At 42.0% G+C, this 15,251-nt stretch overlaps 2 protein-coding genes across 19 annotated transcripts in view; one reads left to right on the plus strand and one right to left on the minus strand.

The window, feature by feature from the left end:
• The window catches only part of LOC145312445 (insulin-like growth factor 1 receptor), a 119,579-nt gene that overhangs the window by 40,010 nt on the left and 64,318 nt on the right, over window positions 1-15,251 (plus strand). The window lies entirely within an intron of this gene.
• On the minus strand, window positions 445-14,742 carry LOC145312447 (uncharacterized). Its single transcript, XM_080151700.1, has 4 exons — window positions 14,570-14,742; window positions 14,276-14,428; window positions 2,148-3,539; window positions 445-558 (listed from the first exon to the last, which is right to left on the minus strand). Exon 3 carries the CDS (start codon window positions 3,532-3,534, stop codon window positions 2,155-2,157), a length of 1,380 nt encoding a protein of 459 aa, XP_080007826.1. The 5' UTR covers window positions 3,535-3,539; window positions 14,276-14,428; window positions 14,570-14,742; the 3' UTR covers window positions 445-558; window positions 2,148-2,154.

Genomic DNA, 15,251 nt, shown 5'->3' on the forward strand with positions numbered 1-15,251 from the left:
TAGAGGGCTAGAGGTTGTCGGCAAGGGGGTGACTTCTAATCTTAAATTTAGTTTATAAGCATAAAAGCTTAAGTTTAAGAAATCATCTCTATTGATCAAATGGTTTCTGAGAAAATTAAGGTTAGGTTCAATTTTAGGCTTTTTTTTGAGCTCCGGAGGGCTGGGGGTTAGCGGCAGGGGGGTGACTTCTAAATCTAAAGTTAGTTTATAAACATAAAAGCTTAAGTTTAAGAAATCATCTCTATTGATCAAATAGTTTCTAACAAAATTAAGGTTAGGTTCATTTTTATGGTTAATTTGAACCCTGGAGGGCTAGGTGTCAAAGTCAAATTGTTGGCTAAGATAGATATTGTTAACAGACAGACACAAAGACTTCTAGGCACTTTGCTGGAATAAATTTTGTACCTGCTGTTTATACAGTGTGTTCTTCAAATCTGCTGTCCTGTTCTTTCCAGCCTCTGGTCTTCCAGTATCCCGGGTTACCACTGTGGTTGTCCGGGCATTTGTTTCTGCAAGTATCAAGGTCGTGGAAGTAGGGGGCAGGTTGATGTTGGTTTGCTAAAATAATTAAATATTAATATGTTTAATAAATTAGTTGAAACCTAAAACTTTATCCTAGCTACCAGCCTTAGTTTTCCCATCCTGTATTTTATATACTTTAAGGGTTAAGGTACAGTAAAAGAGAAATGGCAGCTCTACCTGTATATTGGATAGTGCCAGCCTAGATTTCTCTTAAGAGCCGGCAGACATTATAGATAGACGGTCTGAAAAAAGTTTTGTTTTTGAATGATTGGAAAAAAGAAAGAACAGACCGATTATTTATAATATCTGCCGCAGTAGACTGAAAGCAACCTTCTGTTCTGGCTCGACCTAAAAATGGACAGCCGTTAGATTGGACTGCACACTCCGGGGAGGAAAGAAAAGAACATAGGGTTGCAAACAGACCACTGCATATTTTACAATATTTTGTTAGTGGGAAAGGGCGACACAAACCGGTCTTGAAGCCAATACCTTACAATATTAAGGTATTTTTTACAGTATTGGGCCTACTTTATTGATTAGGTAGCTATTTCATTTCATTGTTTAACTTTGTGTGTTTTTTATTTTAATCCATACCCTTGTATCTGAAAAAATATAGAAATTGGCAGTAAAAATGTTTTCTGAGGCAAAATTTTAAATTAGAGGTGGAGATTGTCCATCATGAGGGCCAGGATCGTGATTTCCTGTGCCTCCAATTGCTCCTGGAGTTGTCTGGCGCCCTCTCTGGTGACTTCCAGCTGCTCCTGGGTCCTCATGGTAGCGCGGTTGGCAGAATGCAGTCGCTCCTGGTAGAGGTATCTGTCCTCCTGGAATCGTTCTTGAGCCTCACTGAATGATTGTTCTGTGCTGCTCAGACGGTCAGCAAACTCATGGAGTAATTGCTGCAGATGTAGGACGTTGGACTTCTGAGCCGTTACTTCGTCATCAACCTCCGCCAGCTGGTCTAGGACCTCCGCCAGCTGTGTTCTGGCCTTCCTTAACTTGTAGACTAGTTTTTTCATTCGCGACGCTGAGACCCGGCGCCATGGTGTGACGGTTTTCTGCAGACTCCAGGCCGTCGTCCTGGAGAGCCTAAAGGCTTCAGCGGCCGGGCCCAGCGACGTTATTAGATCTAGGGCCTTTTCTCTGAGTTTACCCAGCTCCTCCCATGCTTGCTTTGTCGTAATCCTGAGAAGCCACTGGTCCCACGAATCAACGGCGTTTTCAAGCTGGTAGAGAGGTCTGACAAATTTAGCCAAATACCGGCCGTTGACTTTGTCATGGGGGAAATGGGTGAAGTGGGAATTCATCCCACGACGGGCCAACTCAACCACGCCATGGATAAGACGGATTTCGCGCTGGACGTACCTTTGGTGGTTATATTCCCCATCCCATGTTCCATTGTGGGTGCTCAGCGGTAGTTGAGGTAGCTGATTGCTGTAGTTGTTCATTTTAGCTATATTTTTTTTATTTGGTTCTGAAATATTCAGAATTAATGCAGTGGAATAAAACTTTTAAAAACGGGGTATGGAATATTAAAAAGATAAAAACACATAAAAAAAAACTTATATTTTTTTTTTTTTTTCATAAAATCAGGATAAAATGATACAATATTTTATTTTTCTTACTTTGAATTTAGTATCTTGGCCGCTTGGAAGACATCCTGCCATAGAATTCCTCATGATGTGGGTATTCTTGGTGGTCACGGCGGTAATCTTGGTACTGGTGGCGGTCACGGGGGTCATATTGATCAGGATATTGGTGGCGGTCACGGGGTTCGTATTGTTCAAGATACTGGCGACGGTCTGGGGGGTCATATTGGTCCTCCCGATATTGGTCATGGGTCGTTGGGTAATCCCTACGACCATAAGGCTGGTGGTCAGACTGATATGAAAACTCGGAGATCTGCTGAGAGTTTTCACGGTGGTTTTCCTGTTGATAGTAATCGGTCCGATACTGAGTTTCTTCTTGATAGTGGACCTCTCTTGGGGGTGGTGAGGGTTGCCTAAACTCAGGTGAAGGTGCTATCCAGCGCTGTGATAGTGTTGGACGCTCTGGAGACAGTGATTTTTGGCGCCGTGGTGGTCTCTCTGTGGATGGTGATCTTTGGCGCTGTGATGGTTTCGGTGCCGGATTACGGATTTTTGAAGACTTTTTTTGTAGACCATAAGTAGCTAAAGTTGGGTTGGACTTATGTTTACAGTCTTTACACGTCTTTTTTCTGCAAAATAAACGATTTGTGTGATATTTGGGGATGGTCTTGATGAAGGCATCCATATTCTCCACGGTTTTCATTCGATGCAGGTACTTTTTTTGGGCAGCTGTATACTCCAATCTTGCCAGATGTACCTCAAGGGTTTTTCGTTTGGCTATAAGGTGATTGATGTACATAGTGTCTGTAAACAATCTTTGGTACCTTCGGGCTTTTGCATGATCTGGTCCGACTAGCTGCCGGATAAGATCAACATCAATGGCTTGAGTATACAGTTTTTCTGTATTGTTTCTTGCCGTGTATTCTACAAGATTGTCGATTTCTTCCAGTAAGTCATCAGGTAATGGAGGGGGAGTCCTATCCTCGTCTGGGACTTTCATTTTTGAAAGTAGTTGGAACTTTGCTCTCTTGACAACTTGTTCCCGGATGTATCGTGTTGTTTCACAAAAGGTACCTTTGTTGGTCCACTCTGGTGTAGGTATATCATCTTCCTCGCCAGGTGTGAAGTTGCCTCCTGTTTCGTCAGTGGCTTCGATTTGGTCCGAGAGATCGAATATTTTATGCTGGAGTTCATCAATCGTTTTTCTGACCGAATTGATTTTTTGGGCCGTTTTGGCTTCCTCCAGCAGAAGTGTTACCATACCATCACTGGTAATCTCATCATAGAGTTGCTTATCAATGGAATGTTCCTCATTTATTGCCAGCTTTGCGTAAGCTGAAGTCTGGACCACCTTTGACCTTTTCTTTTTGGCTTTATAAGACTCTAGGGTAGCTTCTTTGATGGTTCTGTTGTTGGAATCCATCGTGACTAAAACAAAAAAATGTTTGTTAGACGCGGTAGTGTCGATAAAGGGATACAATAGTTTTTTACATAATATATAGGGACAAAATAAATTATAATAATACTAAATGTCGCTTCCATGGATGTTGTATCACTCCGGTTCTGCTCAACTGGGAGATAATTACAATCCCACCGTTTGGTTATGAAATGATTGATTAAGCTACAACGCCGTAAACAGCGCTGTAGTTATGTTTGTTATGAGGTTGAAATGATTAAAAGTACATTACTACATAGTGTGGTAGTTGTGTTTCGAAGAGTTAAAATTACTTTAATGATAAAATGCTGTTAAAACATCAGTGACGATGAAAAGCAAGAAGTCTTGTTTGTGCCAAGTAAAGTAAAAAAATCACCGTTAGGTACAAACATGATTGGTTTTGTCAAGGTTATTTGAATGTAAAATTAAGGCAGGAGCAAGCAGTTTTCAGGTAGCTTCAGCCGTGTTTTTGAAGAAGAAAAGCAATAAGTTCTGGGGACCAGTACTCATTTGCGATTTAGTGGCAGTTTCAGCCGTGTTTTTGAAGAGAAAAGCAATAAGTTCTGGGGACCAGTACTCATTTGCTATTTAGTGGCAATTTCAGCCGTGTTTTTTGAAGAGAAAAGCAGTAAGTTCTGGGGACCAGTACTCATTTGCTATTTAGTGGCAATTTCAGCCATGTTGTTTTATGAGGTATTATATGTGGTTTTGTTCGGTGAGGTATGACTTGTCACACTGGGAAGACGCGGACCTGATTTGGTCAACTAACGATAACTCGTCCTCGGAGAAGAGAATAGCAATGTGCCTGACACTTCTTCTGGTTTCATGAAACTCTTCTCTCCAGTGTTTCCGCCAACGAATAATTACTTGACGAACAATACCATCATCGGAAGTGATGAGGTGTAACACTTGGCCAAGGCGCCAAAGTTGGTCCCCGATTAACTCATCTGGGGCACGGAGAAAGACAACAATATCCATCTCTTTAGGCTGTGGACCTGTTTTGCCAAACTTTTTTGGCCTTGGGATGTAATCTGGGAGACGTTCATACAGCCAGATTTGCCACCATGATTGGTAGAGGCGCTCCATCTGTTCCAGGAGACGGGAGGGTTGTTCTACCCTCATTGGCCCAGTGGGTGCTCGCCTGTTATTTCTGCCGTGTATCAGACGGTTTGGAGTGATGAGGTCTGCATGACCTATGTCCTCAGTCCTGGATACAGTGCAGATTGGCATGTTGTTTATCTCGTTGGCAATGTATGAGAACGCAGTTTCATATGACATAACATCCAATTTAAGACCATTGAATGTTGCATTGAACAAGGTTTTAATTTCCTTGATAGAGCGTTCCACACATCCCTGATAATTGTGTGCAGCGGTAGGACCGATTTCGTATTCGATGCTACAGCTTTTTCCATTCAGTGTTTTGGTAATGTCAGCCATGGAAAATTCTGACTTTGCTACGCCTTTGATAAGTTGTGCACCTGGGTCGATGTACACCTTTTTGGGGTAACAGTACCGATGAACAAACCGTTGGAAAGCCTGTAGGAAGGCGTCTGTGTTATACTTTGTCATAGCATAACAAGCAGTAGCAGAAGAAGCTGGGTCTCTACAGACTAGGCCCCAGACTTTGACTGAGGACCTGTGGTTGTGTTCACAGTGGGCCAGGAAGGGACCCATGAGGTCAAGTTGGCAGTAATAGAACGGAGGAGCAATGGTCAATCTGTTTTGGTGGATTGGTCCCATTTCAGCTTCTAAAAGCTTGGCTTTAAACCTACGACAGTGTGGGCAAGCTGCTCGAATCTCCTTGGAAAGATCTCTGCCATTGAGAATGTAGGCAATGTGCCTAGACTCTAAGAGTGTTGCATTTACATTTCTGTGTAGTGCGAGCTCTTGGTGGGCATATAGCATAATGGAGTATGCTATTATGCTATGACGATCAACAATTGGTCTAACGAAATGAAGCGGAGACAAATCTGGCATGATATTGTCAACATCTTCAATGTTTGTTCCCTCGACAATACGACCATTGTATTTTATGATCCCATCATCGGAGACGACATTGTTGCCGTGGGCCTTTGAGCTGGAGAACTTGATTATCTCTTTGGTGGCTAGCCTAAAGTAGTAATTCTCAGCTGTCTGGATTTCCTCGTCCGATAGCTGGACAACCCTTGTGGTGAGTTGTGCAGCTTTTGCCTTCGTCTTACTGCGATATGATTTGAAATCAAAGAAGCAGAACTTTCTAATAATGGCAATGACACGGAGAGATTTAGGCCAGGACCGTTTACACGGGTCATAAAGATAACCTGAAAACTTTGTTATCTCAGCTGTCCTTTCCTGAGGTGATTTTGAATCACTGTGAAGGATTCTAACCTCTTGGGCAGCGGCCTGTTTTGCCTCCATTGTTAGCTTGAGGTCTGTGAAGGATTTGGCTGGCATGTCCTGGTAGTCGAGATACATCCAGGGTTTGCCATTCTGCCATTCTGAGTCAGAGTCAATGTCCTTGATAGTGGCAAGGAAACGAGTCCCAAGATCTGCGATGTTGTTTTCAGATTCAACATGACGCCATTGATCAGGGGAAGAGAACCTTCGAATTTCGATTACACAGCTGCGCACGCCAAGGGAGAGTGGTCGCGCGTCTTGATGAAGCCAAGACAGGACAACACTGGAATCTGTAAAAAAGGTGACCTTGTCAACCTTATTCTTGAGGTTTTTTGCGACAGTTGTTGCAAGAATGGTGCCTACAACAGCTGCCCTGAGCTCTGCTCGAGGGATTGTGGAGCCGGTCACAATCTTGGATTTAGCAGCTGCTAAACAGACAGTGACCTCTCCTGAGAGAGATGTTGATCTAACATGCACACATACAATTGCCATGTTTTGGCTAGCATCAACAGATACTAACAGATCAACTTTGGGTTGAGAGTTTGCCGGGATCACTGACCGGGGACATGAAACTGATGCAAGTTGTTGCATGGTTTCAATGTTGGCCACCCAGGTGATGAGCAGCTTGGTTGGGAGCCCATCATCCCAACCAGTGGCATATGAAAGGAGGTCGTGATAATCTGCTTTGAATTTAGCAGTCACAGGGGTGCATAACCCAAGGATGTCGAAGTTTGAAGCAACTTGTGACAGAATGGTTCTTTTGGTAAAGTTAGGTAGAAGAGCCTCTTCAAGGCTGCCTTCTACTGGTGGAGGTCTTTTCCCTCGTTTTGTCTTACCAAATGACAACGGTTTTGCGTCCAAGCTGAGGGTGTCGGCTAGTGGTGCCCAGCGATAGCCGAGGTATCCGACATGTATTCCGTCACTGGACACGGTATCTTCAGGTACAGCTGAAGATCTGACGAAGCTTTTAACACTCATGCCTGCTAAGTCAAGTGTGAATTTAACTCCAGCAATAAGTTTATCCAGATCAGCTGCGGAGTCTGTTGAATCAGAGGTATCATCAACATATGTTTTAGTTTTGAGGACCTGGGCACCTGCAGTGTGTTCAGGGAAGTTGTCCATGACATACTGAGCTACCTGTTCAATTCCCTCTGCTGTTTGGTTGCCAGAGGGTTTAACACCGTAGATGATTGTGCGCATGATACGTGTTCTGACAGTGCCACTGGGGTCAAGACTGTCGACCCATAAGTATTTGTGCCAGCGGAAATCAGATGGTTCCAACTTGACTTGGTTGTAAGCCATCCGTATGTCACATGCGAAGGCATGCGGGCCTGCTCTGAAGTTGATATCCAAAGCTAGGATCTTTTCCAATTTGTTGGTGCCTTTTGCCAAGACATCATTTAAGCTTTTACCTGAGGAAGTCGTCGCAGATGCGTCGAAGACTACACGCACAGGTGTTGAGATTGAGTTCTCTTTAGTGACGAAGCGCCAAGGGAGGTAATATTCTCCTGGAAGGTTGTCTACTAAAGCTCTTTCCTCAGTGGACAGGTCGTCAATGTCACATGAGTAGCCATTAGATGCTAGCTTGTCATGTGATGCCAATACCTGTAGTTTTGCCTCAGGATCTTTTTGGAGTTTTCGCAACTGTGACTCCAGGACTTTGAGGGCCCTATTTCTGTTGGGTTGCAACTCCTTAACCGGATCAGCAATGAAAGGGAGGGTTGCTACGATCCGTTTTTCGTCCGGTTTGAACTTAACCGAGTTTTTGATAAGGAATTGTTCGGCTTCTTCTTTGAGAGAAGTTGCCTCCAGGATATCGCCGTTTTTGCAATCGTTGCAGACGCGGCATCCTATACAACGGTAAGGTGCTTGTGTGCCAATGTCTTCACTTTCGAGGAATTTCCTTTCATGTGTTTTGACATGTTGGATATTTGAGCTGTATGTATGAACATCCAGCGAAGTGTCCTCATTTGTAGTTTCCTCTACAGTGATTGGACGGAGATGTGGGAAGGTATCATCTTTGGGGTCAGTTGCACACCAATTTTTGCCACTGTTGAAAAGTGATTCAGTGGTGTAACGATATGCAGACAGTTCGTGAGTGAAGAATAGCGCAGCACCCACGAAATTTACCGTCTCAGCTGCTTTAGCCCAAGCCTTGTGTGGTCCACCAAGTACACCTGTGTGGCCATTGACACCCTTGAGTGGGCTTCTGTACAATGACAGGCCACAGGGTAATGAGCATATGCGCATTGGGAACAAGTAGTTGTACTTGATCCCGAGAATTATGTCGACTTGGCCTCCTCCAATGACATCGGGTACAGTTGGTAGGAGTTCATGACCCTTGTAATGTGCAACAAGGTCATTGTACGGCTCGTTGAGTTCCCATCTGGGAAACGGAGCCGTTAATGTGTCCATCTTTGCGGCGATTATGGTCGCAGACATAGAACTGTCGTCAACGGGCAGTGTAAACTTGTCACTTCCATAGGGTAAGTGGACAACTTTACCGCCTGCTACGTTCATGAGGGTCGGTCCTGGGCGGTGCTCCGACGCGTTTAGTCTTATAGCCGCTGAGGCTGAGACTGCTGCAGTACCGCACCCGCTGTCGTAAAACACGAATAGCGGGTTCCCCGAGGGGTCAGGAACGTTTTGGCACATGAAGATGCCAGGGGCGGGAACATCAGGAAAGGTGTTGGGGCCGGAATCTTCAGGTGAGGAGTCAGAGGTTTGGAGATTCATGGTGATATTATCCATGAACAGTAAATTGCCAGAGGTTATATGCATGTCCTTTGGCAAGGATTTGCGGAAGTCGTCCAGGCGACGCTTGTTCTGCTCGGTATGAACAGAACACGCAAGTATGTGTTTCTGTACACGGTGGAGTGACGCGTACTGGCAACTGTCGGTTTGACAGTAAAAGGTTGTGCGACAGTTATTTTTGTGATGATTCCACCACTCGTCAATGTTTTCAAAATTAACGTTGGCGTCCATCCTGAGGCACCTGTGACATGCTTTTGTCTTGCCATGGAGTTTACGTTTCTCCTTGTGCGGTGTGTTGATGTACACGTTACATTCAAACAAATATGTATGTGGTGCATTATTTGCCAAATGTACCACTTTTCTGCACTACCTCTCCGATTTTGTTAATACTCTATATTTTGGTCCGTTGGGTCATTCAAGGATGCTGGATGGCCAAAAAAAAGTTTCAGAGTCCCTGGATGTCTAGATATCTAGCTATCTATGAAGGTAGGTAACAAAAATGTAAAAAACACCCATTTTTTCACAATTTTAAAAATTAATTTTTTCATCAATCTTACATCCAATCTATACATTTTATACACCAAAATGATCGTTTATTCATGTAAAAAGCGCACATAATGCTATTTTGCCCAAAACTCTAATTTTACAGGGTGTCCAACAAAAAGTGTATTTTGGATATCTAGCGTAATACCCAAAATACCTGTCCAAAAAAAACCCTTTTTTTTGGCTTAAATCCTGTGTTTTATCTGTGTGCATATGTGGTATATAACGGTTCGGACCACCCGGGACTATAAGGTTGTCAAATTTTACTTTGGGACACCCTGTAAATGTGATTTTTGCGTCTGTAGAGCTAAAACTTGGTCCAAATTGGCTATTTTTTTCAAATTACTCTAATATGTGTCTTAGTATGTTTGGCCATAGTGTTTTCTGACCAGATCAATATTTTCATATTTTTTGGACACCCTGTATTTTCAAAAAAAGAGAAAAAAAATTTTTGTTTTTTTTTAAATTTTTTTCTATTTTTAAGTTACTTAAAACTGTCATATATATACAGATTTTGACTAATAACAATAATATTTGCCTATTTTACAATTTTTTACACTTTTGGGACACCCTGTGCATGTTTTTGAAAAATGATGGTTTTTGCCCATTTTTTGGGGGAAAGAGTCGTTTTAGGGCCATAGACTATTTCTTCATTTTTGTAGAACTTTTCAAGACACATCATTTGTTATTTATGCAAAAACCGCAAAAACCGAACCGTTTTGCCGTTATTCACCGCCAAAGGCAGAATTTTTTTCGTTTTTTGCCGTTCCTGAGGTTCTAATGGGCATTTGTGGTAAGAAGACGTTGATTTATCAAGATAACTGTGAAATACTTTTATTTAGGCATTTTAATTTACTAAATTTCATGTGAAGTAAATTTTTTTGTATATCCAACCGATTTTTGTCAAAAGGAATTTCAAATGCACATGATTTATGTTTCTTTTATCACTTATGTTATAGCAATTATTTATGTTATATTCACTTAATTTTCTTGTTTTAACAATTGAAATCCATCTCGACGAAAAACGGTTAGCTGCACAAAAAATTTTACTTAATATGAAATTTAGTAAATTAAATTACCTAAATAAAAGTATTTAAGAGGGATCTTGATAAATCAACGTTTTCTTACCACAAATGCCCATTACAACCTCCGGAACGGCAAAAACGTAAAAAAATTCCGCCTTTGGCGGTGAATAACGGCAAAACGGTTCGGTTTTTGCGGTTTTTGCATAAATAACAAATGATGTGTCTTGAAAAGTTCTACAAAAATGAAGAAATAGTCTATGGCCCTAAAACGACTCCTTCCCCCCAAAAATGGGCAAAAACCATCATTTTTCAAAAACATGCACAGGGTGTCCCAAAAGTGTAAAAAATTGTAAAATAGGCAAATATTATTGTTATTAGTCAAAATCTGTATATATATGACAGTTTTAAGTAACTTAAAAATAGAAAAAAAATTTAAAAAAAAACAAAAATTTTTTTTCTCTTTTTTTGAAAATACAGGGTGTCCAAAAAATATGAAAATATTGATCTGGTCAGAAAACACTATGGCCAAACATACTAAGACACATATTAGAGTAATTTGAAAAAAAATAGCCAATTTGAACCAAGTTTTAGCTCTACAGACGCAAAAATCACATTTACAGGGTGTCTCAAAGTGAAATTTGACAACCTTATAGTCCCGGGTGGTCTGAACCGTTATATACAACATATGCACACAAATAAAACACAGGATTTAAGCCAAAAAAAATGATTTTTTTCGGACAGGTATTTTGGGTATTACGCTAGATATCCAAAATACACTTTTTGTTGGACACCCTGTAAAATTAAAGTTTTGGGCAAAATAGTATTATGTGCGCTTTTTACATGAATAAACGATCATTTTGGTGTATAAAATGTATAGATTGGATGTAAGATTGATGAAAAAATTAATTTTTAAAATTGTGAAAAAATGGGTGTTTTTTACATTTTTGTTACCTACCTTCATAGATAGCTAGATATCTAGACATCCAGGGACTCTGAAACTTTTTTTTGGCCATCCAGCATCCTTGAATGACCCAACGGACCAAAATATAGAGTATTAACAAAATCGGAGAGGTAGTGCAGAAAAGTGGTACATTTGGCAAATAATGCACCATGTTTGTTTTGACAAAGAGCACAATCAGTCAATACGGGCTTTGAAGATGCGCCTGTATATGCTAAGAGCGGGGTTTGCGTCTTAGCCGACTTGTCAACAGTCTTGCCTTTAAAGCGTTGTTTTGGCTCCTCTGATGCATTGAAAGTTGAAGCCGTGTAAGTGTTCGAGGCTGGTTTACTCCGGTTCGAGTTTTTCTGACCAGGGTTGTTACCAGTCTGGTGTGGCTGTCTATTGCCGGAGCTACCACTGCTCGTGTTGGCATTGTTTCCAACAGAGGTTGTGGTGCCAGTATGGAGGGATGCTCCTTCATGCTGATTAAGCTGGTATTGGAGTTGGCGTAGCTCACAATCAAGGAAGAGGAGAAGCTGTTCATAGCAATACTGTCCATCTTCCTCTCCATTTTCATCAGCGCTTTTGAGGAACGTTTTTGACATTTCCTTAAAGTAGTCGCCTTTGAGAAGGTTCAGCACAGAGTTGGCGATATCTGTTTTGCCGTGATACAGAGTTTGCTCCGCATCGTTCTCTTTTGCAAACTCCTGGGTATCAGCAAGTAATGAACGGAGTTTTACCATCCAGGTAATCTGCTGTTCCCAGTTGTATTTTGGGCATGGTCCAAGTTCCATGATTTTAGCCTTGCGTTTGGCTATGATGCTGGTTTTACTGCCATAGTGGAACGACAGTTGCTTCATACAAGCCTTAATGTTTTTTTCGGCTGAGCACAACATCTGTGCGTTGCCTTGCAGGCATTTTTCCTTCAGGATTTCTAACGCTTCGACTTCTGCTATTGAAGGCATTGAGTCGATGTAAATCTGGAACTTCTTTTGGAACGTGAATAGGTCAAATTTATCCGTCTTAGCCCCAGAAAAGTGAGGGATAGGAATGTTAGATGACCTCTGATTGAAAGAGTGTCCTGAGATAGGTACCCCAAATCGAGTTCTCAAACTTTCAACGAAGGATTCCACGCTGGATATCTCGGTTTCAAGCATGGTCGACTGGGCATCTAATGCTGTTGCATCTTGCTCCATGTCAGTAACCATTGCGTCCTCACATAAGGTTTTGGCTTTCTGTAAGGTACGCTGTGCTTTCTCAATTAGCTCTTTAAATTGAGCATTGAGCTTATTGAACTGACCTAACTGCTTAACTTCGGTGGTTTTAAGATCAGTGAATTTTTCGCAGAGGTCGTCAAGCTCCACAAGCAGAGGGTCCCTTTTTTGTTTTACCCTTGCTTGCTTCACCGCGTATGTCGTAGGATTTATGCGGTTGGGGATGGGGGCTGTATGCTGGAGCGTAGTTGCTGCAGGAACAGCTGTGGCTTGAGCCGTAACTGCTGGAGGCGCAGTTACTTGCCTGTCACATGGTAAGGTACCTGCCTCGGATCCGACTGCTGAAGTGGTAGTCGAGTCGTCAGAACAGGTAGAGAGAGGTACTGCTGGAGCAGCATTTGTCGTAATTGGTTGAGCTTTCAAACGTGATGTACGATGGTCATGAATGAACTCGATTTTTGAGCGCATGGCTATACGTAGCTGTAACGCTTTGTTCATGTCAGCTTCGGTGACCCTTGGGTCTGGGCTGTTGCGAAAGAAAGCTATAATGTGGCGAATTGACGAGGCTTTTTCTTCCAATAATGATAGACTATTGTCTAGCTTTTCAATGCTAAACCTGTCAGGGTTATTTATGATGCCCTGACAGTCTTCGTCTATCATCATGCACTCATCGCATTCGATGATGAGTTTGGTTGCCTCATCAGTCATGGTTGGGGTCTGCGCTGGAAAAAGCGTAGATAGATCGACACTAATATTGTGTGTCGATGTAGAAGCGTTATAAGCTGAGCCTGGGAGGTGGTCGTGTAACGGGAACTGTTCAGGGTTATAAAAAACCTCGTCCTGAACCTCTTTCTGTAAATCTTCAGAATAGAGTTGTTCCAGAGCTTCTTCAAGAATTGAAGCTGATTTTTGAAAGGATGGTATGGGGGAATAATTATCCCAATCTAGTTGCTGTGGGGCTAGCTCAAACTCTTCAGTATCTGTAGGGGTTGTGGGGGTTTGTGGTGAAAGGCCGTTATACGGATGTGTAACGGGAAATGTTGTCAATGGATCAACAGGTGAGGAGGGTAGGTGGGGGGCTGCAAGTAATTGGGGAGCTGCAGGGGGTGTAGGGAATCCTCGGATAGGTGACGGGGATGGGCTACGGTGGTGGCTGTTTTGGCCTGAGGGGGTGCGACTAACACTGGACCTGCGTGAAGAAACGACAGGCCTAGAGTTGCGGTCAACCGGTTTTTTCCGTTGAAGTAGCGCTTTTTTTGTTTTAAGGAGTTTTTTGGCGCGTAATTCAAACGGGGTGTTGAGTTTATGTTTTTTGGCTAAAACTCTGACGGTTTTAGGCCGCCGGTTCACAACAGTCGCAGAGTCAGATTTTGAACGTGTATTTTGTGGAGGGGTGGGGTGGTTAATGGAGGGTAGGTGAAGGGTGTTATGCCTTGAGCGTGTAATTGCTCCGGGCGGTTTTGTAATGAAAACTTCCCTCATTTACCACTTATGGATGGTTTTATTATATTTCTATATACTACCCTTTTTTTTTTTTTTTTTTATTGGTGATTATTATTTTCTAAGTTCCGGTTGAACAGAACCATTGAAGCTAATAATGGGATGGGTCTTGTAAAGTACAAGTACCGGAGGAAATAAGGGGGGGGGGTTTTAAGTGGCCTTGTGAACAAGTACCGGGGGGTAAAGTTTGGATGTGCCCTCAATTAATAAGAGCTAAATTAGACCAAGCTGTATGGTCAGGAGTTTTTCCAGGTATGGCACAGTATCCAAGATCTTATATCAACATCAATGTCAAAGTCAAATTGTTGGCTAAGATAGATATTGTTAACAGACAGACACAAAGACTTCTAGGCACTTTGCTGGAATAAATTTTGTACCTGCTGTTTATACAGTGTGTTCTTCAAATCTGCTGTCCTGTTCTTTCCAGCCTCTGGTCTTCCAGTATCCCGGGTTACCACTGTGGTTGTCCGGGCATTTGTTTCTGCAAGTATCAAGGTCGTGGAAGTAGGGGGCAGGTTGATGTTGGTTTGCTAAAATAATTAAATATTAATATGTTTAATAAATTAGTTGAAACCTAAAACTTTATCCTAGCTACCAGCCTTAGTTTTCCCATCCTGTATTTTATATACTTTAAGGGTTAAGGTACAGTAAAAGAGAAATGGCAGCTCTACCTGTATATTGGATAGTGCCAGCCTAGATTTCTCTTAAGAGCCGGCAGACATTATAGATAGACGGTCTGAAAAAAGTTTTGTTTTTGAATGATTGGAAAAAAGAAAGAACAGACCGATTATTTATAATATCTGCCGCAGTAGACTGAAAGCAACCTTCTGTTCTGGCTCGACCTAAAAATGGACAGCCGTTAGATTGGACTGCACACTAGGGATTGGCGGCAGGAGGGTAACTTCTAAACTTAAAAGAGGGGTTTAACATCGAAACCATAAGATGTTAATACACATAAAAGCTTAAGTCCAAAAAATCTGCACGGTTCATCAAGTGATTCCGGAGAACCCCCCCCCCCCCTGCACCATAAAGTCTCAGATGATTCCAAATTGCCTAATTAGGTGAGAAATGCAATAAATTATTTTGCGGCGGCGGAAAACGGCAGGAGCGTCAGTCAAATCGCCGTTTTTTATATTTTAATCTATTTTTTACTGACCCACCATAAAAGATTTTGTTGCTATATCTTCAATAGCACAGGAGATGTATTGAATCCAAGATATACCTTGATAAATGAGAAATAGAAAAAAAAACATGGTCTCATATGATTTTCTTCATTTAATACAATCAATACTAAACGTTAGACATGAAACCTATAAAATAAAAAAATATCGACTTTGTTTAATTTATAAGTTT

The sequence above is a fragment of the Acartia tonsa genome, chromosome 2 (assembly GCF_053477335.1).
Source record: "Acartia tonsa isolate MP-2025a chromosome 2, ASM5347733v1, whole genome shotgun sequence".
Lineage (NCBI taxonomy): Eukaryota > Metazoa > Arthropoda > Copepoda > Calanoida > Acartiidae > Acartia > Acartia tonsa.

Excerpts from the sequence above, each read along its gene's own strand:
- LOC145312447 (XM_080151700.1), bottom strand. The coding sequence starts at position 3,534 with ATGGATTCCAACAACAGAACCATCAAAGAAGCTACCCTAGAGTCTTAT.